The sequence below is a fragment of the Eutrema salsugineum genome, unplaced genomic scaffold (assembly GCF_000478725.1).
Source record: "Eutrema salsugineum unplaced genomic scaffold, Eutsalg1_0 scaffold_8, whole genome shotgun sequence".
Taxonomy (NCBI): domain Eukaryota; kingdom Viridiplantae; phylum Streptophyta; class Magnoliopsida; order Brassicales; family Brassicaceae; genus Eutrema; species Eutrema salsugineum.
In genome coordinates this window covers 10,908,491-10,936,379 of record NW_006256414.1, presented here as the reverse complement: position 1 = coordinate 10,936,379, position 27,889 = coordinate 10,908,491, and the positions used below count along the sequence as shown (strand labels likewise).

The 27,889-nt window shown below is 39.8% G+C and overlaps 1 protein-coding gene and 2 non-coding genes across 3 annotated transcripts; 2 read left to right on the top strand and 1 right to left on the bottom strand.

The window, feature by feature from the left end:
- The first annotated feature begins 2,958 nt into the window (after positions 1-2,958).
- Positions 2,959-4,444, top strand: LOC112088842. Its single transcript, XM_024159142.1, has 2 exons — positions 2,959-3,303; positions 3,434-4,444. The coding sequence occupies exons 1-2, from the start codon at positions 2,959-2,961 to the stop codon at positions 4,442-4,444; spliced, it is 1,356 nt and encodes a 451-aa protein (XP_024014910.1).
- Positions 3,094-3,203, bottom strand: LOC112082427. The gene has a single exon (XR_002897097.1). It is a non-coding gene; the product is annotated as a small nucleolar RNA R71 (small nucleolar RNA).
- Positions 4,445-27,562: 23,118 nt separating the features above from the next.
- LOC112082401 lies at positions 27,563-27,670 on the top strand. Its single transcript, XR_002897073.1, has one exon. It is a non-coding gene; the product is annotated as a small nucleolar RNA R71 (small nucleolar RNA).
- The last annotated feature ends 219 nt before the right edge of the window (positions 27,671-27,889 follow it).

The window sequence follows — 27,889 nt, the reverse complement described above, 5'->3', positions numbered from 1 at the left end:
TCTCACCAGGAACCCTAGAAGAGATCACGCCCAAAAGAGGAGCCACCGAGAGGGGCACCATCGGATCTCTTGCTTCAACCTGTTCTTCGTTTCTAAACTTTGTCTATTTCAATTTTCTGAAATTCTAAAAGCTTTTGTGATGTTGAACTTAGCTATGTCTGAGTAATTTTCCAGCTGGGTTTTTAAGGAATTTTTCAAAGGGAATTTCATGTCTTGATCATATGCTTATTGCGACTTAGGGTTCATAATCTTCTAGGAGTCCTTCGTTCATTCTTGTTCCATATGCTGTTTCTGTTGCTAACCACTTAGAAATTGATCTCACTAATTGGAGCCACGAGAGTGTTGTATCGAATTATCAGACCTAGAAGTGATCGAGCGAAATCGCTGTAGGAAACGAAAGCTACCTACAGAGAATCGAGAGCGTGGATGAATTCTGTTTTTAATGCGTGATCTTATTTGCAGCATGAGAGCGAGAGTTAATTGCTGTGTTGAGTGATTAGATGATTAGGATGACGAGAGTTGGCTAATCTTACATGTGTCTATTCGAGTTCGGGATCCTCACTAGTTGATTTCCTTTATCGATTTGTTTGTCTTTTGATCAGTTCATGAACCCCTGCGAAAACCCTTTAGACCCAGCGATTTGTTCCTATTGTTTTACAACCTCTTTATTTCGATTTGCTTTTAGATTTAGTAACACCAAAACCAAAACCCCCATTTGCTTTTTCTACAATTCTTAAGTCTTGATTGATTCGTACTGAAAGCTCAAAATCTCTGTGGTTCGACCCCTAAGTACTACAGCGTACATCTGTGCACTTGCAGATATTTAGGGTTATAAATTGTAGACACATGTAAAAGTGACCCTTGATTCTCTTAGCATCATGTTCTTGGCGCCGTTGCCGGGGATTTTGATTCCTTTCGTTGCAGATCTCTGCTTAATTCGGTAGAACTTTTTCTAATTTTTATTTTTCTTTGGTTTTTCAGGTACTTTTCGATGAGGGGTCAGGAACACATCCTTGATCTTCTCGCTGAAGAGGACCCTTTTCTAGATGGGGATCCATCAGATGATGAGCTTAATGACCCAATCGATGATGGCAATGAATCGAATGGGGGACCAGAGTATGCTAAGAAGGGAGAATAGCTGATTGGAGAATGTGATACACACAAACTTTTCGCAGATAGGCGAGCAATTCGACCACCCTTACCTAGGATGGCGACTCTGAGGCTAAGGTACAATCCATTAGCTATATCAAAAATTATAACGGTGATGTGGTGGTGGTGACTTGATGTGTCGAGAGGGTTGTCAAGTTTTACCCTAATTGAAATCAATAGCCGCAAGTGCACAGCTGATCGATTGGAGTACTTAGGGATCGAATCCACAGGGAAGGAGGATATTTTCCTGCAAAAAGCCTTTGAAATAAGTATTAAGTAAGGAAGTCTTGAACCAAAACGGTTTTGTGGGGGTTTGGTAGTGTGCTTAAAATGTAAAAACGAAATATTAAAAGAGAATACGGGAATTAAATGACGTAATAACTAAACTTAACGAAAATGACTAAAAATGATAAAACAGATATTCTAATGCTTAAATGAAAATGAACTAAAAAGGAAAGACAATATTGAACTAGAGCTTGAAAGAAAATCAGTGAAAATCAATGGGAAAGAAAGCGTTGGGGTTCAGGGAAGTTTTCTCAGGGGTACGAACGATTCAAAACATTGTTAGAGAGTAAAATTGATAAGATCTTAGTTTAAAATTTTTGAACTGGAGTCACGGACGTATGAATACGCCATTGTCGTGATCATAGACAACTATCTCTCTCAACCCTGACCAGTAGGTTTCCACTCTGGCCCTGGAAGAGAAGAGATGCATTATGTTTAAGACTCGTCCTAATTCACAAATCGCCCATAGGTAGGTTTCCACTCCTATGTTTGTTTTGCTCTCCCAAACTAGATCTGATACCTGATGAACACTTTCGTGTCACCAAGCATCTGGATCAGATTGTAGTTCATGACGCTACTCTCATGCAGTAAAAACGAATTCAGAAGAAAACGTTCTAAGATTCGGCTCAAAATCTCATGGAATCGTCATCGAACATATAAATCCCCATCGAAAATCCCTTAATCCCAACAATAAAACTACTCAGACATAATGAACGAAATCAAAGAGATAGTATTAAGAAGTAGAATAGAAACCGAAATTGAAAAAGAAAGAACTAGGGTTCAAGATAACAAATCTCTCTCTCCCTAAAAGCTAAAGCAAAAACAATAAAATTATGAAGTAAATAATTCGGTGGTCTGATGATATTCTCGATTAGGGTTCCTAAGACATGTATTTATAGTGCTCAAGACCTCTCTGGACGTCACTTAGGGTTTCTCCAAATGTGGGCTTCAGAAATGGGCTTTTTGGGCTCGGAGGTTGATGGCCGCGGTCGGGAGGGCCCTGACCGTGGGGAATGAGTGGTTTGCCGCGGTTGGGATGCTCCTGGCCGCGGGAAATTGCTTGTTGTCCGCGGGTGGAAGTGCTTGCCGGCTGGTTTACGGGACATCTTGCTATTCGCGTATCTTTTGATTGAACCGTTGGATTAACAAGCTGTAAAGTGCACTGGAAGGCTGATACTTCCATCTTTAAGGTCTCCAAATTTGAGTTGGATCAGACGGTGAGAAGGCCTTCAATCAGGGGTGAACTTCTGACGGTTTGACTCTGAGCTGAAATCTAGTTTTCTATCCATTTTGTTAAGCTTTTCCCTAAGTTACCTGAAAAGAGTCTTGGAACTACAAATACTAGAAAAACGTGATAAAAGTACTTAAAATTAATTAAAAACATAGAAAAAGCATTTCAAAACGATCCATAAAAGTGGTCAAAATACGGTGTTATCAAACGGTTTTTCTACTGAACACCCAATAGATCATATTGAACATTTTGAAGAGTTGTGTTCAACCATAATGAAAAATACCGATTACCATATGTGTGTCCTTTTTCCATTCTCTCTAACTGGTAGAGCTAGTAAATGGCTTAAAACTTTGCCACCTGCGTCCTTAAAGACGTGGAAAGAGTGTAGAGAGGCTTTCCTAAGTCATTTTTACACCAGAGATCGTTCCAATCTCTTAAGGGACAAGATCCAAAAATTCCAGCAGAAGGACACAGAAGATCTCTATGACGCCTGGGAAAGATTCAGAGATTACCAAAGAGATTGCCCACACCATGGTTTCTCCGAGGAGCGTCTGATGACCATCTTCTACCATGGATTTAATGAAGAACTGAAGTTTTCTTTGGATGCCTCTAGCAATGGAGACTTTTCCACTAGAACTGTAAGATGAGGCTCACGCCTATATCACTAATCTAGCTGGGAGTATCAGAAATAGGAGACTTCTAATCCAATCTAGATGTCCTAAAGTTGAGGAAAAAGAATCTTCTGTTAATAAAGAATACCTAGATCAGATAAGAGAAGGCATCCAGAAGATTCTTAGTGTGATTGATCATATTCATAACTCTGATGAGGGAAACAATCATAGCAAGCCCTACATCGAGAAGATGAACAACCTTGAGGTGGAGAGGAACTTCCAAAATCAGGAGATGATGCAAATCGCTGATGTTTACCAGATTGAAGAGGCTGAGCAGAATCAACCCCACCAGGGGTGGGAGCCTTTCAACCGCGGCAAGACCGATCTCCACCGTGGGTGGGAAGCTTTTGACCGCGGCCAAGAGGAATTTCACCGCGGGTCAGAGCACTTCACCCGCGGCAAGCCTAGTCTTCAACCTCCTTTCCAAACCTTTTTCGAGCAAACCCATTCTGATCAATCCAATCCCACAATACCTCCTTATTATCCTTTCTCCAAGATTGAAGAGCTTGAAAAAGAGGTTAATAGACTCAAAGAGGAGATGGAAAGTCAATCAAAAAGACATGAGGATTCTATTAACAAGCTCTCCACACTTTTTCTCCTCCAGATTAGTGATGAATCAAAAGAGTTGGATTCCTCCGTTAATGACCTTGATGAACCTTTTTCTGAAAGAATAAACGAATGGGAGACCTCTGATCACTTAAAAGCAATCACCCTCAGGAGTGGTTTAGCTTACAAGGAGCCAGAGTACCCAAAGTATTTCGAAGAAGGAGATGCAGTAGTCGGGAAAGAGGGAGAAAAGGAAAAGAAAGACACTTCTCAAGAAATTGCTGAAGAAGAACCTATGCCACCTCCTCTTACTCGTGTCTACAAGCCCAAACCACCATACCCACGAGCTTTGAAAGGACCAAAGAAGGAGAAAGAAAGGGCTAAGCTGAAAGAGATAGTCGAGCAGTTAAATGTAAGATTACCTTTCATTGAAGCTTGTGCAATGATACCTGCTCTTAGGAAATACATGAAGGGCATTCTAACAAATTCTATAGCATTAGAAGAAGGTGTTATGATGATAACTCATGAATGTAGTTCCATCTTACAAAACCATATCCCCTAGAAGAAAGAAGATCCGGGAAGTTTTGTACTCTCTTGCACAATCAAGAATATGACTTTTGAACGTTGCCTATGTGATTTGGGATCGAGCATCAACATGATGCCTCTCTCAGTTGCAAAACGCTTAGGATATCATACTTTCCAGCCCACAAAAATCTCGCTGATTCTTGCTGATCGATCAGTTAGACGACCAGAAAGAGTCTTGATTGATATATCAGTCATGATTGGAGAAAACTATACTCCGACTGATTTCGTAGTGCTTGAATTGGAAAGAGAACCAAAGGACCCTCTGATACTCGGTACACCTTTTTTATTAACTGCAGGAGCAATAATCAATGTTCCGGAAGGAAAGATAGACCTACATCTAGGAAGTTTGATTATGCAGTTTGATATGAACAAGAGTCTTGAGAAACCCACTTCAGATGGCGGGCTCTGTCGGGTTGATGAGCATGATGTTATTACTGAGGAAGTTAATGAAGAAATCTTTCTTGATGATCCTTTAAAATCATCCTCACCACCACAAATGATGATCACAACCTGCTCGAAGAAGTTTCAAAAGGGTGTGCGCAAATGCTTGATAAGGCCGAGGATTATGCAAAACTTGTGAACTATCTGGACCTGAATGAGGAATCTCACATCCTTACTCCTCCAAAAGATACCTTGGCAGCTATAAACGACCCATGGAGCGAGCTCAAAGCTCCAGAAGTCGAGCGTAAACCTCTTCCTGATGGACTCAAGTATGCTTTCCTTGGGCCAAACTCAACTTACCATGTCATCATAAATTCTGGCTTAAGTAGAGCTGAAACTACTAAGCTGTTAAATGAGATTAGGAAGTATAGGAAAGCTATAGGCTACTCTCTTGATGACATACAAGGAATCTCCCCGGACCTCTGTATGCATAAGATAAATCGTGAGGACAATGCCAAGAATTTGATTGAAAGCCAAAGGAGGTTGAATCAAAACCGGATGGAAGTGGTAAAGAAGGAGATCATGAAACTTTTGGAATCAATCATATTCCCTATCTCGGACAGCACTTGGGTTAGTTCTGTGCATGTTGTCCCGCAGAAGGGATGAGTGACTGTTATCAAAAATGACAAGGATGAAATGATTGCTACAAGAACAGTGACAGGACATCGAATGTGCATTCATTACCGAAAACTGAATGCAGCAACTCGGAAAGAACATTTTCCTTTACCCTTCATTGACCAAATGCTAGAAATATTGGCAAATCACGAATATTACTGCTTTCTAGATGGTTATTCCAGATTTTTTCGAATTCCAATTAGACCCGAAGATCAAGAAAAGACGACATCCACCTGTCCTTACGGAACTTTTGCCTATGGGCGAATGCCTTTCGGATTGTGTAATGCACCTGCAGCCTTTCAGCGATGCATGATGTCTATTTTCACTGATTTCATCAAAGATTTCATGGATGATTTTTCAGTCTATGGATCCTCTTTCGACATATGCTTGGCAAACTTAGAGAAAGTTCTGCAGCGCTGTGAAGAAAAGCATCTCGTCCTTAACTGGGAAAAATGTCACTTCATGGTCCGCGAGGCAATTATGCTTGGACATAAAATATCTGGAAAACGTATTGAAGTTGACAAAGCAAAGATTGAAGTAATGACTAGCCTACAACCCCCAACTAATGTGAAGGGAATCCAAAGTTTCCTAGGGCATGCCAGATTCTATAGGCGATTCATAAAAGGCTTCTCAGAAATTGCTAGACCTCTCACACGTCTTCTCTGCAAGGAAACGAACTTTGAATTCGATGATGAGTGCTTGGCAGCATTTCATAAGATCAAAAACACCCTTGTTTCCACTCCAGTTGTGCAACCACCTGATTGGGAACAACCATTTGAAATCATGTGTGATGCGAGTGATTTTGCTGTTGGAGCTGTGCTTGGTCAGCAGAAAGAAAAGAAACTACACGCAATCTACTATGCGAGTAGAACTCTTGATGAAGCTTAATGTAATTACGCGACTACGAAAAAGGAGCTTTTAGCCATCGTTTTTGCATTTGAAAAGTTTCGATCTTATCACGTAGGATCTAAGGTTATCGTCCATACTGACCATGCTGCAATTATGTATATCATGTCTAAGAAAGATGCCAAACCGAGGCTGATCAGATGGATATTCCTGCTGCAAGAATTTGATATTGAAATCCGAGATCGGAAAGGAGCAGATAATGGAGTAGCAGATCATCTTTCTAGAATTCGAGTAGAAGAGAAACTCCCTTAAATGATAGTTTGCCAGAAGAAAATGTCTACGCTATGGAGACTATACTTATTGCCGTGCAAGAAAAGCCATCCCAACCTCCTATACGGAGTTCAGATGCTTTTGACACTCCATGGTTTAGGCATATAGCAAACTACTTAGCTGCAGACATCGAACCTCCACAATTCTTTGGTTATAAAAAGAAGAAATTCTTAAAGGAAATTCGGCATTATTTCTGCGATGAACCTTTTCTCTATACGAGATGTGTAGATGGTTTATTCAGAAGCTGTGTCGCCGAAGAAGAAATGCAATACTGTTTGGATGCCACAGTTCAGCGTATGCAGGACATTTCGCAACCTATAAAACGGTTTCAAAGGTTCTTCAAGCAGGATTTTGGTGGCCTACTATGTTCAAAGACACTCACGCCTACATTTCACGCTGTGATTCATGCCAACGAATGGGCAACATCAGCAAGAGGAATGAGATGCCTCAAAATTTCATTCTCGAAGTCGAAATCTTTGATGTATGGGGAACTGATTTCATGGGACCTTTCCCAACTTCTTTCGAAAACCAATATATCTTAGTAGCGGTAGACTATGTCTCTAAATGGGTATAAGCAATCACCAGCCCTACTAATGATGCAAAAGTGGTTATAAAGCTGTTTAAATTAATCATTTTCCCTCGCTTTGGAATTCCTCAAATTGTGATAAGCGATGGAGGATCCCATTTCATCAACAGAGTCTTCGAAAATCTGCTCAAAAAGAATGGAGTCACACATAAAGTTGCATCTCCATATCACCTTTAGACAAGTGGATAAGTTGAAATCTATAACATGGATATCAAAAACAACCGGCGTAAATCGCAAAGATTGGTCCGAAAAACTCGACAATGCACTTTGGGCTTATTGGACAGCATACAAAACTCCTTTAGGGTCCACGCCGTTCAATCTTGTTTATGGAAAAGCATGTCACCTCCCTGTAGAGCTAGAGTATAAAGCACAATGGGCTATTAAGGAGATGAACATGGACTTTAAGGCAGCTGGAGAAAGAAGAATGCTTCAAATGCACGAATTAGAAGAAATCCGCCATAATGCCTACGAAAACTCCAAGATATACAAGGAGAAGACGAAGGCATATCACGATAGAAGGATCATACATCGATCATTTGCTCCAAATGACAGATTTCTTCTTTTCAATTCTCGCCTTAAACTACTTCCAGGAAAGCTACGATCTAGATGGTCTGGACCCTTCACAGTAAAGGAAGTCAAACCGTATGGAGCACTCATTCTTTGGGGTAAGAAAGGAGATATATTTATCGTTAACGGACAGCGTGTAAAACCATACCTTGCAGAAGAAGAAAGAAGAGAATCAATGCTCTTGGCAGACCCTCCAGGCTAGAGCATCATCAAAGTCAAGCTAATGACTTTAAGCAAGTGCTTAGTGGGAGGCAACCCACTTGGTATTTTACCTATTCCCTTTGATTTGCCTTTTTCTATTTTTGCTTATTTGTTTTTGTTTTCTATAATTTCAAGTTTTTAACCGAAGAACGAATAAGAGGTGAACAGAAATCACGAACCAGAAAGCACATCACCAGGTAAGTACACCTAAACATTCCAAATTTCAGTCCATCATTATCCCATCCTCTCGAAGATCTCTCACACTGGGGGCAATGTGATTTAAGTCTGGGGGAGGATGTTCATCCTTTACTAATGAAATTTGGTTTGCCTTGAGTTTGTTTTTCATAAAAAGTTTTCAAAACAGGAATGCTGGAACAAAATCATATGCTTCTAGACTTTACATGCTAGTTCTTTTGTGGTTAGTACTAGACTAGGCGGTAGCTAGAGTACTTACACTACGAACTCCCACCAGAGGATTTCTATTCATGGAGATATTTTCTGCCTGGATACACTAGCTCATTTCACTTGAACATAATCTTGACATCTAATTCTCATCATTGGTTTTAGCAGGCATCATGATACACATCTAGGACATATTTACATCATTATTACCACTCTTTGTTGTCCTAGATGGCCAGTTCATCTTTAGCTGGTACCACACCCTTTACCCAAACCTTTATTTTTGAACCTCATGCATTCTCTCTTTAGTTTATATCGACAGATATGTGCAAAAACGCCGGAGAGGGAGGAACAACATAGTTTTCAGTCACTCAAGAGAAAGACTGAAAGAGACCAGAAGGGAGTGTGCCAAAAATCATATGATGCCTCAGGAAAGCTCATTCTTAAAGGTAAATTTCATTCTTCCTAAGATTCCAAGTCAAAAGGCAGTTTTCTCTTTCAAAAAATATAGGAGAAAAAGAAAGCAATGAAAGGAAACTAAAAGCCTAAAAGAGTTTTAGAAGCCTAAATCACAATTTGGACAAAAATCTAAGTCTGGGGGAACTATAAGGAGAACCTGAAGAAAGGAGATCAGAAATCTTGAAACAAGGAGAATGTGACTGAAACTGTGGGGGCATTTACAGTTTCATCCTCTCTTGCTGTTTTGCATAATGTCTTGTCTCTCCAGAAAAAGGTAACCCTAAACACTGAGAACCTCACCCTGAAATAGCCATTTTGAATACCTAGCCTTGATGGCTTTACTAAAGTCCTTTGATGAGAATCACTTGAACTTTTGAATGAATGTTAAGAGCTAGTTGAGTGGAAGATAGGTTTAAGTGTCTGGATTTTTGCATGACGGATCAACGGACTAGTTATACCTGTACTTTGGTGAGAATTTTCTAGACTATCCTTGATTTGAGCATAATGACTAACTCTAGTTTAGAAGCATGATCTCTGAGATTTTGTTAGTTCATGTGCTTTTCAAACCTCTTTTCCATGTTCAGATCTTTGGTTTTGTTTGAGGACAAACAAAGGTTTAAGTCTGGAGGAGTTGATTACACCTGATTTTGACCACTTTTATGGATCAATTTTAATATCTTATGCAGGTGTTTTCACTCAGATTTAAAGGTTTTTAAGTGATTTCCATGTTTCAGAATCTCAAAAGACTTTTCAGGTTATTTTGACAAAATGAATGCACTTGGGAGCAAAAAGCATAACTTTGGATAAATTCAGACCGTCGGAAGTTTGGTAACAAACGAAGGTTTTTCCACCGTCCGATCATCTCCAAATTTTTACAAAAGATAGAGACGACAACCAGCTTTCCAATACAATTGGAATCAAAGCAATATAACGCTTATATCTCCAGATATGGTCGATACACTGAAGGCGAACCATCACAGTCAGAAGCTCATCCGTGGCCAAAACGTCATCCGCCGGGGATGCAAAATTTTAGACCGCGGAGAGCTCAATTCCGAGCCTCAGAAGCCCATATTAAAGCTTAAGTCATTCCCATCATTATTCCTGCAAGCCCTAGGCGTTTCCGATGACTCAAGACACTATATAAACCCCTTTAAAGTCGTTTAGAAGGGTGTGCTACATTTCTCACCAGGAACCCTAGAAGAGAGTCACGCCCAGAAGAGGAGCTACCGAGAGGGGCACCATCGGATCTCCTGCTTCAACCTGTTCTTCGTTTCTAAACTTTGTCTATTTCAATTTTCTGCAATTTTAAATACTTTTGTGATGTTGAACTTAGCTATGTCTGAGTAATTTCCCAGTTGGGTTTTTAAGGGATTTTTCAAAGGGAATTTCATGTCTTGATCATATGCTTATTGCGATTTAGGGTTCATAATCTTCTAGGAGTCCTTCGTTCATTCTTGTTCTATATGCTGTTTCTGTTGCTAACCGCTTAGAAATTGATCTCAGTATTTGGAGCCACGAGAGTGTTGTATCGAATTACCAGACCTAGAAGTGATCGAGCGAAATCGCTTTAGGAGACGAAAGCTACCTACAGAGAATCGCGAGCGTGGATGAATTCTGCTTTTAATGCATGATCTTATTTGCAGCATGAGAGCGAGAGTTAATTGCTGTGTTGAGTGATTAGATGATTAGGGTGACGAGAGTTGGCTAATCTTACATGTGTCTATTCGAGTTTGGGATCCTCACTAGTTGATTTCCTTTATCGATTTGTTTGTCTTTTGATCAGTTCATGAACCCCTGCGAAAACCCTTTAGACCCAGCGATTTGTTCCTATTGTTTTACAACCTCTTTATTTCGATTTGCTTTTAGATTTAGTAACACCAAAACCAAAACCCCCATTTGCTTGTTCTACAATTCTTAAGTCTTGATTGATTCGTACTGAAAGCTCAAAATCTCAGTGGTTCGACCCCTAAGTACTACAGCATACATTTGTGCACTTGCAAATATTTAGGATTATAAATTGTAGACACATGTAAAAGTGACCCTTGATTCTCTTAGCATCAAGTTCTTGGCGCCGTTGCCGGGGATTTTGATTCCTTTCGTTGCAGATCTCTGCTTAATTCGGTAGAACTTTTTCTAATTTTTATTTTTCTTTGGTTTTTCAGGTACTTTTCGATGAGGGGTCAGGAACACATCCTTGATCTTCTCGCTGAAGAGGACCCTTTTCTAGATGGGGATCCATCAGATGAGGTGATTAATATTCCCTAATTTAAATATTAACTCTTCAACCTTTCTAGAATCGATTTACTAACATTTCTAAGGTTTTGCTGAAGAGAAAACACAAGCCTTCCCCGGCAACGGTGCCAAAAAACTTGATGTGGTGTGGGGAACAAGTTTTACCCTTAATAAGAACAATTAAAGCTGCAAGTGCACTGCTAATCAATTCCAACACTTAGGGATCGAATCCACAGAGAAGGATGATCTTTTCTGCAAAAACCTTTGAAAGAGATTGAAGAAATTCTAGAACCTAATCGATTTTATAGAGTTTGGGTGCCAATAAAAACGTAATTCAAAAACTAAAAGGGAAAAGGAAAAATCGATTGAAAACTAAAAATGACCTAATGACACAAAACTTAAGAAAATTGGTTGGGAAACTAAGAATGACCTAATGTAAAAATCTTGAATAAAATCGATGTAAAACTTATAGAAAACGAGGCGCTAGGTTGTTCGGGAATATCTTCGAGGTATGAACGATTCAAAACATTGCTTAAAGTAATATAAAAGATCCTAGCTAAAATTTTTAGAACTCGAGCATGGATGTATGACTACGTCACCCTCATGATCATAACCAACTGCCATCCACGATCCTGACCAGTAGCTTCTGACACTGGCCCCATCCACAGATGTACGCAATCTTGCACTAGATTCATCTACATTCACAACTCAACCATATGTAGCTTTAGTCTCCAATAGTAAAATTGTTATTTGATGCGATTGTAAACGGGATATTGGTTCGTTCTACTAAGCTTCAGGTTTTAAATTTATAACCCCTAAATGTCTGCAAGTGCACAGATGTGCACTGTAGTACATAGGGTATCGATCCACAGAGACTAAGTTGTTTCAGTACGAATTCACAGCAATGCTTAAATCAGACTAGAACTAAATAGGTTTTGGTTTTAGGTTTTTGGTTGTCACTAAATCTAAACTAAAAAAAAAGAAAAGCAAGTAAAAGCAATTAAAAGTGAAAGCAAGTAAAAATCAAATGAAAGTAGAATGGAAACAAGGAAAATCGAATGAAAAGAAAAGGTTATAAACAATTAAAAACAAACGTTGGGGCTCAAGGGTTTCGCAGGGATTCATGGACTAAGCAATGTTGATTTTAAACAAGAGATAAAGGTAATCAACTACGTATGTTCTAGAACTCGAGGCACGAAAGTATGAATAGCCTACTTTCACAGCACTAAAAAACTATCTCTCGCAACCCTGATCAGTAGGTTTCCACTCTGATCCTAGAAGGGAGAAGATGCAATAGCAGAACAAGACTCATCAACATTCACAACTCAACTATAGGTAGGTTTCCACTCCTATAGAATCATTGCTCGTTTCACCCTAGTTCAGACAATCAATGAAAGCTTTCGCAGCATACCATATCAGATCGGCTTCTAAGTGGCCAGCAAAGAATCACGCAGTAAGATTAAAGGCAAACGAAGAACATCTAGAAGATTAATAATCCTAAATCTATCGATTTATAAGCAAAGACACACGAAAGTCCCTTTGAAAAATCCTTTTAAACCCAACTGGGAAACTACTCAAACATATTGTAAACAATCATCATAGAGTATTGAAAGTTGCAGGAAATTAAAGAAAACAGGGAAGAAAAACAAAGAACGTAGAAGCAGATGGAGGCACGATGACTTCCTCCAGCGGCGGCTCCTCCTTCTGAGACGGCGGCGGCCTCTAGAGTTTCTCACGAATTCCCTCTCTCTCTCTCTAAGTTTGTCTAAATTTCGGTCTTTATTCGTCTCCTCCTTTAGAATGACCTAAACAGGGTATATATAGCTTCTGGAGTGGTATTGGACACTTAGGGCTTTAAAAATAACAAAAGGAATCAACTTGGGCTTTAATTAGGTCGTCTGGGAAGTGAACGACTAATGGTCGCGGTCGCGGTGCTTCTACCCGCGGGGAAATAGGCTTTGGCCGCGGTCCCGGCTGATGTCATCTTAAAAAACTGTATTTTCTGTCTTTATTGCATCGGGTGTATCTGAAGATCTAACCGTTGGATTGTCTCCAAACAAGTGAATTAGAAAGCTGGTTGGATTCTCTATGTTGTCACAAATTTTGGGGGTGATCAGACGGTGAGAAGGTCTTCATCGCTTGTCATACTTCTGACGGTCTGCATTTATCCAAAATTGCTCATTTGTTCCGATTTGCATATCTTTTGCACAAGTATCCTGAAAAGTCTTTTGAAACTCTATAACTGATGTGGTTGCTGTCGTGTGTGTCGAGGGTTGTCAAGTTTTACCCTAAATGAAATCAATAGCCGCAAGTGCACAGCTGATCAATTGTAGTACTTAGGGATCGAATCCACAGGGAAGGAGGATCTTTTCCTGCAAAAAGCCTATGAAATAAGTATTAAGTAAGGAAGTCTAGAACCAAAATGGTTTTGTGGGGGTTTGGTAGTGTGTTTAAAATGCAAAAAGGAAATATTAAAAGAGAATACGGAAATTAAATTGCGTAATAACTAAACTTAACAAAAATGACTAAAAATGAGAAAAATGGATATTCTAATGCTTAAATGAAAATGAACTAAAAAGGAAAGACAATATTGAACTAAAGCTTGAAAAAAATCGGTGTAAGTCAATGGAAAAAAGGCGTTGGGCTTCAGGGAAGTTTTCTCAGGGGTACGAACGATTCAAAACATTGCTAGAGAGGAAATTTGATAAGATCTTAGCTTAAAATTTTCGAACTGGAGTCACGGGCGTATGAATACGCCACGGTCGTGATCATAGACAACTATCTCTCTCAACCCTGACCAGTAGGTTTCCACTCTGGCCCTGGAAGAGAAGAGATGCATTATGTTTAAGACTCGTCCTAATTCACAAATCGCCCATAGGTAGGTTTCCACTCCTATGTTTGTTTTGCTCTCCCAAACTAGATCTGATACCTGATGAACACTTTCGTGTCACCAAGCATCTGGATCAGATTGTAGTTCATGACGCTACCCTCATGCAGTAAAAACGAATTCAGAAGAAAAAGTTCTAAGATTCGGCTCAAAAGCTCATGGAATCCTCATCGAACATATAAATCCCCATCGAAAATCCCTTAATCCCAACAATAAAACTACTCAGACATAATAAACGAAATCAAAAGCATAGTATTAAGAAGTAGAATAGAAACCGAAATTGAAAAAGAAAGAACAAGGGTTCAAGAGAACAAATCTCTCTCTCCCTAAAAGCTAAAGCAAAAACAATAAAATTTTGAAGTAATGAAAGATGATATTCGGTTCTCTGGTTACACAATAAGGGTTCCTAAGAAATGTATTTATAGTGCTCAAGACCTTTATGGACGTCACTTAGGGTTTCTCCAAATGTGGGCTTCGGAAATGGGCTTATTGGGCTCGGAGGTTGATGGCCGCGGTCGGGAGTGCTCTGACCGTGGGGAATGGGTGGTTTGCCGCGGTCGGGATGCTCCTGACCGCGGGAAATTGCTTGTTGGCCGCGGGTGGAAGTGCTTGCCGGCTAGTTTACGGGACATCATGCTCTTCGCGTATCTTTTGATTGATCCGTTGGATTGCCAAGCTGTAAATTGCACTGGAAAGCTGATACTTCCATCTTTAAGGTCTCCAAATTTGAGCTGGATCAGACTGTGAGAAGGCCTTCAATCAGGGGTGAACTTCTGACGGTTTGATTCTGAGCTGAAATCTGGTTTTCTATTCATTTTGTTAAGCTTTTCCTTAAGTTACCTGAAAAGAGTCTTGGAACTACAAATACTAGAAAAACGTAATAAAAGTACTTAAAAGCAATTAAAACATAGAAAAAGCATTTCAAAACGATCCGTAAAAGTGGTCAAAATAGGTGTTATCAACTCCTCCAGACTTAAACATTTGTTTGTCCTCAAACAAAGCAAAAGCCTAAACTGGTTAAGTGAAAACAAAAAAAGGGAATGCACAAATCTCATAGACATGAACTCTAAACTAGGACCAAAGATAGTGCATCAATCCACAACTTAGTCTAGAAAATTCTCACCAAAGCACAAGAGATACTAGTCCACTTTTTCCATCATGCAAAACTTAAACAATCTAAATCTTGGTTCCAGTCAACTAGCTCTCTACATTCATTAAGTTCAATAGTGAGTTCGCGTTAAAGACATCATCCAGGGTAGACGGCGTTTGGCATTAAAGGGCTGTTTAAGTGGTGGAGTTAAAGTGTTTCGGGTTACCTGAAGATCTGGAGGATGCAAGATAATATGCAAAACCGCAAGAGAGATAAGGACCTGTTGATGACCACAGTTTTCAGTCACTTCTTCTTGCCAAATGTTGTTGCATAATCCTTCCTCCTTTGTTGTAAACAGCTGTTCCCCCAGACTTAGATTCTTTCCGGGAATCAGAAAACAATCTCCAAAACTCCATAAAATCAAACTCCAGTTGCCTTGGGACTTAAAATTCGACCTCTCTAGACTCTCTAAGGCTTTTATTTCTTTTCTTTTCTTATTTTCGGATTTTTTTTTTTTTTTGGAAAGGAAATGCCTTTTAAAGAGAGAGAGACTAGAGGACGAGATTGTACCAAAATTTGAGATTTTTCTAAGGCAAACTGAGCTTCCTCTTGTGTTGAATCCTTCCGGGAACTTTTCCGGCAAATCGCAGGTCTCTGTCCTTGGTGACTGAAAACTGCGTCGCTCCTCTTTCTCTCCAACGTTTTTGCACTTATCTGCATATAAGACATTAGAAAACAAGAGTGCATGTGGTTTGAAAGAGGATTGGTTAAGGTGGGGAACTAGCTAAAGATGAACTAGCCATTCAGGATCAACAGAGAGTGGTAAAAGGATAAAGGAGTCCTGAATGTATGATTCGTTTCCCTGGTCTAATGCTTCAATGAGAAAATTAAGTCCAAATTAAGTCCAAATAAAACAGAGCTAGTGTATCCCTTCATCTAAATCGAAATCATTCAAATTCCTCTGGGGTACTTCGTTTCAAATGTGCTTAGCTACCGCCTAGTCTAGTCCTAAATCATGAATGAGCATGTCACTAGGAACAGTCTAAAGCACACATTCAACAATCATTGATTCATGTTCACCATTCCCTTTTAAAACGTATTTTGTTTTGAAAACCGATTTTGAAAAACTTTAAAGAAATGCAAAAAGTGTAGATAATGCAAGACTCATGAAAGAAAAGTGGTTAGAAAGGGATGAAATCCTCCCCCAGACTTAAATCACACTGTCCTCAGTGTGAAACAAGTCGAGATTGGATGAGAAAAATGCATAGATAATCGAATTGGTAAGGACAAAGAGAACTTATCTGGATCCGGGATGCTGGTAGAAATGAACCGGATTCATTCGAAGGGGTTTGGGAAGGTGGTTGGTGGTGATGAAGGTGGTGGAAGGTGGGGGAAGGTGATGAATGAGGTGGAGGGTGATTGGTGAGGTGATGTGAGGTGAAAGGGGTGGTTTGGGTCGGGTTTGGATGTCAACGACCAAGTGTCGCGGTCAGGGGCTGCACGACCGCGGCAAACCATTGCTTGGCCGCGGTCAGGATCACGCGACCGCGGTCGAAGGGGTGTTTCCCGCGGTCCGAACACCTGCGACCGCGGGGGCTTATTTTGCGGCCTCTTCTTGCTTCTCCTTGGTTCCTGCTGGGCCGAGCAGTCAGGTACCATCTTTCTTTTTGGTTTTTTCTGGTTTTTTGATTTTTTTGGCTTTTTGTTTTATAAGAAACACCTGAAACTAAGAAAAAGAAAAAGATCAAAAGAAAAAAAAAGAAAAATCCTAACGAAAACAATACCTAAATGGGTTGCCTCCCATTAAGCGCTTTTGTTTTAAGTCGTTTAGCTCGACTTTTGGTGTTGGACGGGACTTATTCCAATGAAGAAGACCTTGTCCTGAGACAAGTCTTTTTCGACATCTCCTTGCTTTGCCTAGCAGGTTCTTCGTCACTCCAAAATTCTTCTTCAAACTCTTCTGTTGCAGAACGTTTTCTTGCTTTGCTGTTGTATGGGACAGCTTCTGTGAAGACATCTTTGTCGATATTAGCAAATGAAATCCTCCGGTTTGGCCAGTCCATTATAGCTCTAGAAGTTGCTAGAAAAGACCATCCGAGAATCACTGGATATGTTGAGTCTCTCGTTTCGACAATGTAGAAGTCGACAGGCACTATGCAATCTCCTATTCTCAAAGGAATTTCATGAGCTATTCCTTGAGATGTTGCATTTGAATCATCAGCTAGGCTAATCTTTGCTCTTTTCCTGCGCAGGTGTCTAATACCAAGTCTCAAAGCAATTGCCTTGGACATCATGTTAAGACAAGCTCCAGAATCACATACCACGTTTTTAAACATTTCTCCTCTAATAGAACAAGAGATAAGAAACTGACCTGCACCATCGATTTTGTGAAGTGTTCGAACAGGTTTACCTCTTCTGGCATGATTGAACAAGTCTTCTATCTCAGGGATTGATTCTTTGCTCTCACAGAAGTAGTGGCCTATCATGAAGTCCTTGCAAGCTTTGGCAAACGTGATTCCTTCAGGCAAATTTCTAACCACATCATTGAATTCGTCGAGCTTTTCCTTGCTGATTTTGTTGGTGTAGTGGCTGCACTCTTCCGGGCTTTGGAGGTGGATTGAATAAACAGCAGCATCAGGTGATGTTCTGGGAAAAGTCAGACGTCTGGCCCTCCCAAAGTAGGTTCGAATATCCTCCTTTGTATCCTTGCTGTACCTAAAGAAAACTTGCAAACAACCAAGATGCCATATATCATCGAAACCTGTGTAAAGTGGGATTGATTTCACAAACTTGTTGAATTCAATGAGCCTTTCTCTGGAGATTGGTGCTCCTAATTCCACCATTTTGTCTAGATTCCCTCCTTCTATGAACAGACGATGGTCTTCATCTTCGAGGTAGTTCCCTTCATATTCATCCTCATATGCTAAGACTATGTTGCAAGGTAGTACCTCATTTTCTTCTTGAGATGTTTTGGAGCTGATTGCATACACCGTTTGCTCATGAAGAGGGGCTTTGACCATCCCCGCAGATGTATCAAATGAGCATTGACCTGTAGGAGTGGAAAAGGGCTGAAAGGTATCTGAAGGAGTGTTGGCCGCAGGTAGAAGCTTCACGACCGCAGGTGAAGAGGGCTTTGCCGCGGTCAGGAGGCTCACGACCGCGGCTGGAAGCTTGTTGGCCGCGGTCACGTGAGTTCCGACCGCGGGAATGAGGCTCCGAGTTGTTTCCTCCATTTCGTCTGCTCCTTTGCCATCTGAACTGATTTCTGCACCTTCTAACTCTGTCTCCTCCTCTTTTAGGCTAAGATCTTCGATGAGAAGCGTCGAACCATTCGTTTCACGTCCTTGCATAAGCTTTTCGACCTTCTCTTCGATTTCATCGAGGGTATAGACTACTTTGTCCACGGTTGAGTCTATTGCCTCTGCTTTCTCTTGAACCTTGTGTACTCCATCCCAAATCTCTTCCACATAGGAATAGGTTTGGTTGTTATGGTCGTTAATAGTCTCTTCTGCTTCATCAAGTTTGATCTCTAAGGTGCGGATGTTCCCACCGGCTTTGCGAATGCGAACTTCGTGTGCTCCAACTCGTTCTTCGATTGCTTCCATCCTCTCCTGGACGGTTTCAGCACCTTCGTTTAGTTGGCTTTCGATGGTCTTGACTTGAGCTGGAAGATCTTCAAGCTTTCTGTTAAAGCGCATTGACAAGTCGTCAATTTTCTCGTCGACTGTGGATCTTGCTTGAACGTCAAGTAAGTGGGAGACCGCCAATTAGTAGTTCCAATCGGTGAATGGGTTGGACGTTTTCATTCTTGTGAGGCAAACGACGAGCAGGTTGTTCAGGGTTGGCCATTTGAGGTGCGTAGGGTTCCTTTTGGGACGTTCTGTAGTCTTCGCTTTGAGTTTCTTCGTAGAGATCGCGTAGATGCTTCTCTCTGCGTCTGGTGGCTTGAGGAGTGTTATAGAAACCTTCCTCATTTTGTATATTTCGATTTATAGGATCCATATCTTCTGAAATGGAAACAAAATAACCCAAAAATGGAAAGTTGCAGAAAAGGGGGTTCTAGAGTCGATTTACTAGCCTTTCTCGGGGTTTTGCAGAAAAGAAAACGCGTGCCTTCCCCGGCAACGGTGCCAAAAACTTGATGAGGTTGCTGTCGTGTGTGTCGAGGGTTGTCAAGTTTTACCCTAAATGAAATCAATAGCCGCAAGTGCACAGCTGATCAATTGTAGTACTTAGGGATCGAATCCACAGGGAAGGAGGATCTTTTCCTGCAAAAAGCCTTTGAAATAAGTATTAAGTAAGGAAGTCTAGAACCAAAATGGTTTTGTGGGGGTTTGGTAGTGTGTTTAAAATGCAAAAACGAAATATTAAAAGAGAATACGGAAATTAAATTGCGTAATAACTAAACTTAACGAAAATGACTAAAAATGAGAAAAACGGATATTCTAATGCTTAAATGAAAATGAACTAAAAAGGAAAGACAATATTGAACTAAAGCTTGAAGAAAATCGGTGTAAATCAATGGAAAAGAAGATGTTGGGCTTCAGGGAAGTTTTCCCAGGGGTACGAACGATTCAAAACATTGCTAGAGAGGAAATTTGATAAGATCTTAGCTTAAACTTTTCGAACTGGAGTCACGGACGTATGAATACGATACTGTCGTGATCATAGACAACTATCTCTCTCAACCCTGACCAGTAGGTTTCCACTCTGGCCCTGGAAGAGAAGAGATGCATTATGTTTAAGACTCGTCCTAATTCACAAATCGCCCATAGGTAGGTTTCCACTCCTAGGTTTGTTTTGCTCTCCCAAACTAGATCTGATACCTGATGAACACTTTTGTGTCACCAAGCATCTGGATCAGATTGTAGTTCATGACGCTACCCTCATGCAGTAAAAACGAATTCAGAAGAAAAAGTTCTAAGATTCGGCTCAAAAGCTCATGGAATCCTCATCGAACATATAAATCCCCATCGAAAATCCTTTAATCCCAACAATAAAACTACTCAGACATAATAAACGAAATCAAAAGCATAGTATTAAGAAGTAGAATAGAAACCGAAATTGAAAAAGAAAGAACAAGGGTTCAAGAGAACAAATCTCTCTCTCCCTAAAAACTAAAGAAAAAACAATAAAAGTATGAAGTAATGATAGATGGTATTCGGTTCTAGGTTCTAGGTTACACGATATAGGGTTCCTAAGACATTTATTTATAGTCCTCAAGACCTCTCTGGATGTCACTTAGGGTTTCTCCAAATGTGGGCTTCAGAAATGGGCTTTTTGGGCTCGGAGGTTGATGGCCGCGGTCGGGAGTGCTCTGACCGCGGTTAATGGGTGGTTTGCCGCGGTCGGGATGCTCCTGATCGCGGGAAATTGCTTGTTGGCCGCGGGTGGAAGTGTTTGCCGGCTGGTTTACGGGACATCTTGCTCTTCGCGTATCTTTTGATTGAACCGTTGGATTGCCAAGCTGTAAAGTGCACTGGAAAGCTGATACTTCTATCTTTAAGGTCTCCAAATTTGAGCTGGATCAGACGGTGAGAAGGCCTTCAATCAGGGGTGAACTTCTGACGGTTTGACTCTGAGCTGAAATCTGGTTTTCTATCCATTTTGTTAAGCTTTTCCCTAAGTTACCTGAAAAGAGTCTTGGAACTACAAATACTAGAAAAACGTAATAAAAGTACTTAAAAGCAGTTAAAAACATAGAAAAAGCATTTCAAAACGATCCGTAAAAGTGGTCAAAATACGATGTTATCAATAACATTGAAAACACTTTAAAAACCAATGAAAACAGAGTTAAAACACTTGCATAAGACATAATTATGATCCATAAAAGTGGTCAAAATACGGTGTTATCAACTCCCCAAGACTTACCTTTTTGTTTGTCCTCACAAACTCAGATCAAGTCAGGAAAGAAATTTAAAAATCGCAGGAACTAAAAAAACATCTCAGTGACTGTCCTTCTAAACCATAACTTATCATGAAACATCTATTTGGATCTAGTCTAAAAAATTCTCACCAAAATACAAACAAAACTAGTCCGTTAATCCGTCATGCGAAAATCTACACACTTAGATCTAACTTCCAGTCAACTAGCTCTCTACATTCATTAAGTATATTGTGAGTTCTCATTAAAGTCATTATTCAGGGTAGACGGCATTTCATTAAGGCTATTTAAGTGGTGGAGTTTAAGTGTTTCGGGTTACCTGAAGAATCTGGAAGATGCAAGATATTATGAAAAACCGCAAGAGAGAGTGGGCCTGTTGATGTCCGCAATTTTCAGTCACTTCTCCTTTCCAAATATGGTTGCAAATCCTTCCTCCTTTATTGTAAAAAGCTGTTCCCCTAGACTTAGATCTTTTCCGAGAATCATAAAGATAATCTCCAAAACTCCAAATAATCAAATCAAGCTTGCCTCAAGTATAAAATTCGATCCTCCTAGACTCTCTAAGGTTTTAAATTTCCTTTCCCTTCAATTTTTTCTTTTCTTTTTCGGATTTTTTTTTCGGGAGGAAACAACCTTTTATAGAGAGAGAGTCTAAGGGACGAAATTGTACCAAGATTTCGAAGTTTTTCCAAGGCAAACTGAGTTTTCTCTTTTTGTTGAATCATTCCGGTAATATCGTAGGTCTCCGTCTTCAGTGACTGAAAACCGCGTTGATCCTCTTTCTCTCCGACGTTTTTGCACATATCTGCATATAAGAAAAATGAAAAACAAGAATGTATGTGGTTTGAAAGAGGTTAGGTTCGGTGGGGAACTAGCTAAAGATGAACTAGCCATTCAGGATCAACAAAGAGTGGTAAAAGGATAAAGGAGTTCTGAATGTATGATTCGTTTCCCAGATCTAATGCTTTAATGAGGAAATTAAGTCAAAATTAAGTTCGGATAAAATAAGCTAGTATATCCTGTCAGAAAGAATCTCCATGAATAGAATTCCTCTGGTGGGATTTCGTAATGCAAGTATTCTAGCTACCGCCTAGTCTAGTCCTAAATCACAAAAGAGCAAAAAACGAGGAAATAGCGTAGAAGCACACTGATCTAAAACATCATAGTATTGTTTATTGTGTTCCTGGTTTGAAAAATTTTTGAAAAACATTTTGAAAACGATTTTTGAAAAAACAATTTATGAAAAAATTGGCGGGAAAAAATTTATGTAAAACATTTTGAAAAGCTTTTTGAAAAATTTTATGTGTCCAAAACAAACTCATAACAAATCAAATTTCAGTAGTAACGGATGAACATCCTCTCCCAGACTTATTTCACACTGTTCTCAGTGTGATAAATCTTGGAAAGAATGGTAAAGAAAATTGATAATTGAAATGTATAAGAGTACTTATCGTGCTGGAGAGTGTTGTTCGTCCTTTGTGTTTGTTCTTCTTTATTAAAAACCTGAAATTAAATGAAACAGAAACAAAGCAATGGAAATAGAAAATAAAGGTCAAAGGGAAATAGATAAAATACCAAGTGGGTTGTCTCCCACTAAGCGCTTGTTTCAAGTCGTTAGCTTGAAACTGTTGCTCGATTAGACTTAACCGAGGTCGTGACACTCCTTGATCTCATCATTGTCTGATGATGGATCAATCAAAAACATCACTTCTCTTTCGTCTTCTCTTTCTTCAGCCAGGTATGACTTGACACGTTGTCCATTCCCTGTAAATGAGTTTCTGGTTTTTTCCCACAGGACAATGGCTCCATATGGTTTGACTTCCTTTATCGTGAAGGTTCCTGACCATCTTGAACGTAATTTTCCCAGAAAAAGCTTAAGAAGAGAATTGAAAAGAAGAACTTTATCGTTAGGAGCATAAGTTTTATGAATAATCTTCTTACCATGATATGCTTTAGTCCTCTCTTTGTAGATTTTAACTTTTCGTAAGCATTGTGGCGGATTTCTTTTAACTCATGAAGTTGAAGTAGTCTTCTTTCTCCAGGTGTTTTCATGTTCATGTTCATCTCCTTGATAGCCCATTGCGCTTTATACTCGAGTTCTACTGGAAGGTGACATGTTTTTCCATAAACTAGGTTGAATGGTGTTGTTCTTAATGGTGTCTTGAATGCTGTTCGATACGCCCACAATGCGTCGTCAAGCTTTGTAGACCAATCCTTGCGATGGACTGCAGTTGTTTTCTGCAAAATCGACTTGATTTCTCTGTCTGAGATTTCTACTTGACCGCTGGTTTTGGGATTGTATGGAGAAGCAACTTTATGCGTAACTCCATTCTTTCTAAGAAGATTTTTGAAAACTCTGTTGATGAAATGCGATCCTCCGTCGCTTATCACAATTCTAGGAACTCCAAAACACGGGAATATTATAGATTTAAACAGCTTCATGACGAATTTTGCATCACTGGTGGGACTAGTGACTGCTTCTACCCACTTAGAGATGTAGTCTACTGCTACTAAGATGCATTGGTTTCCAAAAGAAGTAGGAAATGGTCCCATAAAATCTATTCCCCAAACATCAAAAATTTTGACTTCGAGAATAAAATTTTGAGGCATCTCATTCCTTTTGCTTATGTTGCCCATCCTTTGGCATTTATCGCATCGCGATATATAAGCTTGAGTATCTTTGAACAAGGTAGGCCACCAGAAACCTGCTTGTAAGATCTTTGAAGCGGTTTTGAAAGTTGCGAAATGTCCTGCGTAAGACAAGCTATGACATCTGAATAAAATTCCTTCCATCTTTTCTTCAGCCATGCATCTTCGGAATAACCCATCAGCACATCTCTTATAGAGATAGGGTTCATCCCAAAAGTAATGTCTTACGTCTTTCAGAAACTTTTTCTTCCTATAACCAAAAAATTGTGCTGGTTCTACATCAGCTGCTAGGTAATTCGCTATGTGCCTCAAACATGGTGTGTTAAAAGCATCTGATCTTCGCATGAGTTGCCTTGGTGATGCGGTATTAGCATTATTTGGGGTTGTATCTATTGCATAGATATTTTCCTCTGGTAAACTATCATTTAAAGGCATTCTTTCTTCAATTCGAATTCGTGAAAGATGGTCTGCAACTCCATTATCTGCGGCTTTCCGATCACGAATTTCGATGTCGAATTCTTGCAGTAGGAGGATCCATCTTATCAACCTCGGTTTAACGTCTTTCTTAGACATTAAATACTTAATTGCTGCATGATCAGTATGAACTATAACCTTAGATCCTACGAGATAAGAACGGAATTTCTCAAATGCAAACACGACAGCTAGAAGTTCTTTCTCTGTTGTTGCATAATTGCATTGAGCTTCGTCTAGAGTTCTGCTTGTGTAGTAGATTACGTGCAGTTTCTTATCTTTTCGTTGGCCAAGCACTGCTCCAACTGCATAGTCACTTGCATCGCACATGATTTCGAATGGGAGTTCCCAATCAGGTGCTTTTACGACTGGAGCGGAGACAAGGGCTTCTTTGATCTTATGAAACGCGGCTAAGCACTCATCATCGAACTTGAAGTTTATTTTCTTGCAAAGAAAACGCGTAAGAGGTCTAGCTATTTGAGAGAAATCTTTTATGAAGCGCCTATAGAATCCTGCGTGTCCTAAGAAAATATGGATGCCTTTTACGTTTGTGGGTGGTTGTAGGCTGGTCATGACTTTGAATTTAGCTTTGTCAACTCCAGTTCCTTTTCCCGAAATTCTGTGCCCAAGCACTATTCCGTCTCGTACCATAAAGTGATATTTTTTTCCAATTTAATACTAAGTGCTTATCTTCACATCTTTGCAGAACTTTACCAAGATTGGCTAGGCATTTTTCAAAAGAAGATCCATAGATGGAGAAATCGTCCATGAATACTTCCATGAAATCCTCAATAAAATCTGTGAAGATCGACATCATGCACCGCTGGAAGGTAGCAGGTGCAGTACATAATCCAAAAGGCATACGTCGGTAAGCGAACGTGCCATATGAACAAGTGAATGTCGTTTTTTCTTGATCCTCCGGTCGAATAGGAATTTGGAAAAATCCGGAGTATCCATCAAGGAAGCAATAGTAAGGGTGATGAGCTAACCTTTCTAACATTTGATCTATGAAGGGAAGTGGAAAATGATCTTTCCTAGTTGCTTTGTTCAGTTTCCGGTAATCGATGCACATACGGTGTCCAGTTACCGTTCTTGTAGCGATCATTTCATCCTTATCATTTTTTAATGACAGTAACTCCTCCTTTCTTCTTGACAACATGAACTGGGCTAACCCAAGTGCTATCTGAGATAGGAAAAATTATTCCAGCTTATAAAATCTTCATAAACTCCTTCTTGACAACATCCATGAGATTAGGGTTCAGTCTCCTTTGACTTTCTATTGAGTTTTTAGCATTATCCTCTAGATTAATCTTGTGCATACAAAGATCTAGAGAAATTTCAGGTATGTCATCAAGTGGATATCCTAAGGCTTTCTGGTTTCTTCTTCTGTCAAACCAGAGTTTATAATGACAGGATAAGTAGAATTTGGTCCAAGGAAATCGTACTTAAGTCCGACGGGAAGAGGTTTACGCTCGACTTTAGGGGCTTTAAGCTCGCTCCAAAGATCATTGATTGATGCGGCAGTGTCTTTAGGAGGTGTAGGACTGTTTGTTTGGTCCTTAAGATCTAGATAGTTTAGAGGTTTCCAATAAGTTTCGGACTTATCAAGCATACGTGTGCATTCACTCGAAATTTTTTCAAGGAAATTGCGTTCGTCTTTTGTGAGTGAAAGCGTGACACTTAAAAAGGGTGGTCTAGAAGAAAATCTTCATAGACTTCCTCAATAATTCCGTCTAACTCATCAATCCAACAAATTTTGCCATCCAAAGTTGGTTTATCGAAACTTTTGTTCATGCCAAATTGCATAACTAAGCCGGCTAGATGAAGGTCAATTTTTCCTTCCGAGACATTGATTATGGCTCCGGCTGTAGATAGGAATGGTCTTCCAAGAATAAGAGGATCCTTAGGTTCTCTTTCTAGCTTTAGAACTACGAAATCAGTTGGTATGGAACATTTTTCGATTTCAACAGGAACATCTATTAAGATTCCTACGGGTTGTCTAACAGAACGAGCAGCTAATACTAAGAAATTTTATTGGGCTTGAAAGTGTGGTGTCCTAAACGTTTTGCTACTGAAAGAGGCATCATGTTTATGCTAGATCCTAAATCACAGAGAGCACGCTCAAAAGCTACATCATTGATGGTGCATGAAAGTACGAAGCTTCCAGGATCGTTTTTCTTTTCAGGGATTCGGCTTTGCAGGATAGAACTACATTCATGGGTTATCATCATAACGCCTTCTTCAAGAGTGAAAGAATTTGTTAGAATACCCTTTATGTATTTTCTTAAAGCAGGAATCTTAGCACAAGCTTCTACGAAAGGTAATCTCACATTTAATTTATCGATTAGCTCTTTCAGCTTAGCTTTTTCTTTCTCGTTCTTTGGGGCTCTTAAGGCTCTAGGATATGGAGGTTTAGGTTTGTAGACACGAGTTGGTGGAGGGGGAATTGGGTCATTTCCGAGGATTTCTCGGGATGTATCTTCTCTTACTTCTTCTCCATCCTTCCCTCCTACCACTTCTCTTTCAACATCTTCAATCGTGATTCTTTCTCTTTCTTTTTCCTTTTCGTTACCCTTTTCCTCATCTTCAGGATCTTTAGGAAATTCATGCTCTTTGTAAGCTAATCCACTCCTAAGTGTGATAGCTTTCACATGATCGGAGGGATCTGCTTCGCTTGACCTTTCGAAAGAATTTTCATGTGGCTCCTCCTCGGGATTATCTATGTTTTTGGAATTAGTTTTGATCATCAGACTAAGGAGGGTGGAAAATTTATCATTGAAATCTCCTTGCATCGTTTTTAGTTCAGATCTAAGATCACTAATTTCTACAGACCTAGATTTTTCAAGCTCTAGAATTCTTTTGTTTAAATTTTCAGCTTCAGAAGAGGGAAAACTAGGATAAGGATTAGAATTAGATTGAACAGCTCATATAGGTTCGAAGATGGTTTCCCGCGGTCATAAGGCTCGCGGCCGTGGTGAAACAGGTCTTGGCCGTGGTCAGAACAGACACGACCGCGGTGAAAGCTTTGTTGGCCGCGGTCCGAATGAATGGACCCGCGGTGATCAGAAACAAAGGGAAAATCTTGAATTTGATAGACTTCTGCAGTGTTCACCATCCCTTGATCATAAGAATCCAATTGGTTGTCCCAACCTTCAAAGTTACACGTATTGTGTGCCTTGTTTGGTTGTTGCAATCCAAGTTGACTCATTATGTGGTGGAGACACTTCATTAACTTCTGATATCTCTTCTTTTTTCTCAGGAAGTGCAGAATTGCCAAAGGTTTCTTGATTACGGATGCTGTTTGCGAAATTTTTGATGAAAACACGAGCATCTTCTGCAGATCTAGTTGAGAAGTCTCCATTACTTTCTCTGTCGAAAGAGTGTAGTAACTCTGGAATTATGCCACGATAGAATATTCCCATCAGGTATTCGTCGGTATATCCGTGATGTGGACAATCTCTTTGGTATTCCCTAAATCTCTCCCAAATATCTAAAACATCTTCATCTTCTTTTTGTTTAAAAGTTCTTATCTTGTTCCTTAAGAGATTTGAACGATTTCTAGTGTAAAAACGATTTAGGAAAGCCTTTCTACACGGTGTCCACGTTTTTAGTGAAGCAGGTTCTAAAGATTTTACCCATTTACTGGCATTGTCTCTCAAATAGAATGGGAAAAGACTACACTTGTGGTAATCCCCATTTGCTGTAATGGTTGCACATAATTCTTCGAACATCTCGATATGATCCATCGGGTGTTCCGATGAATAA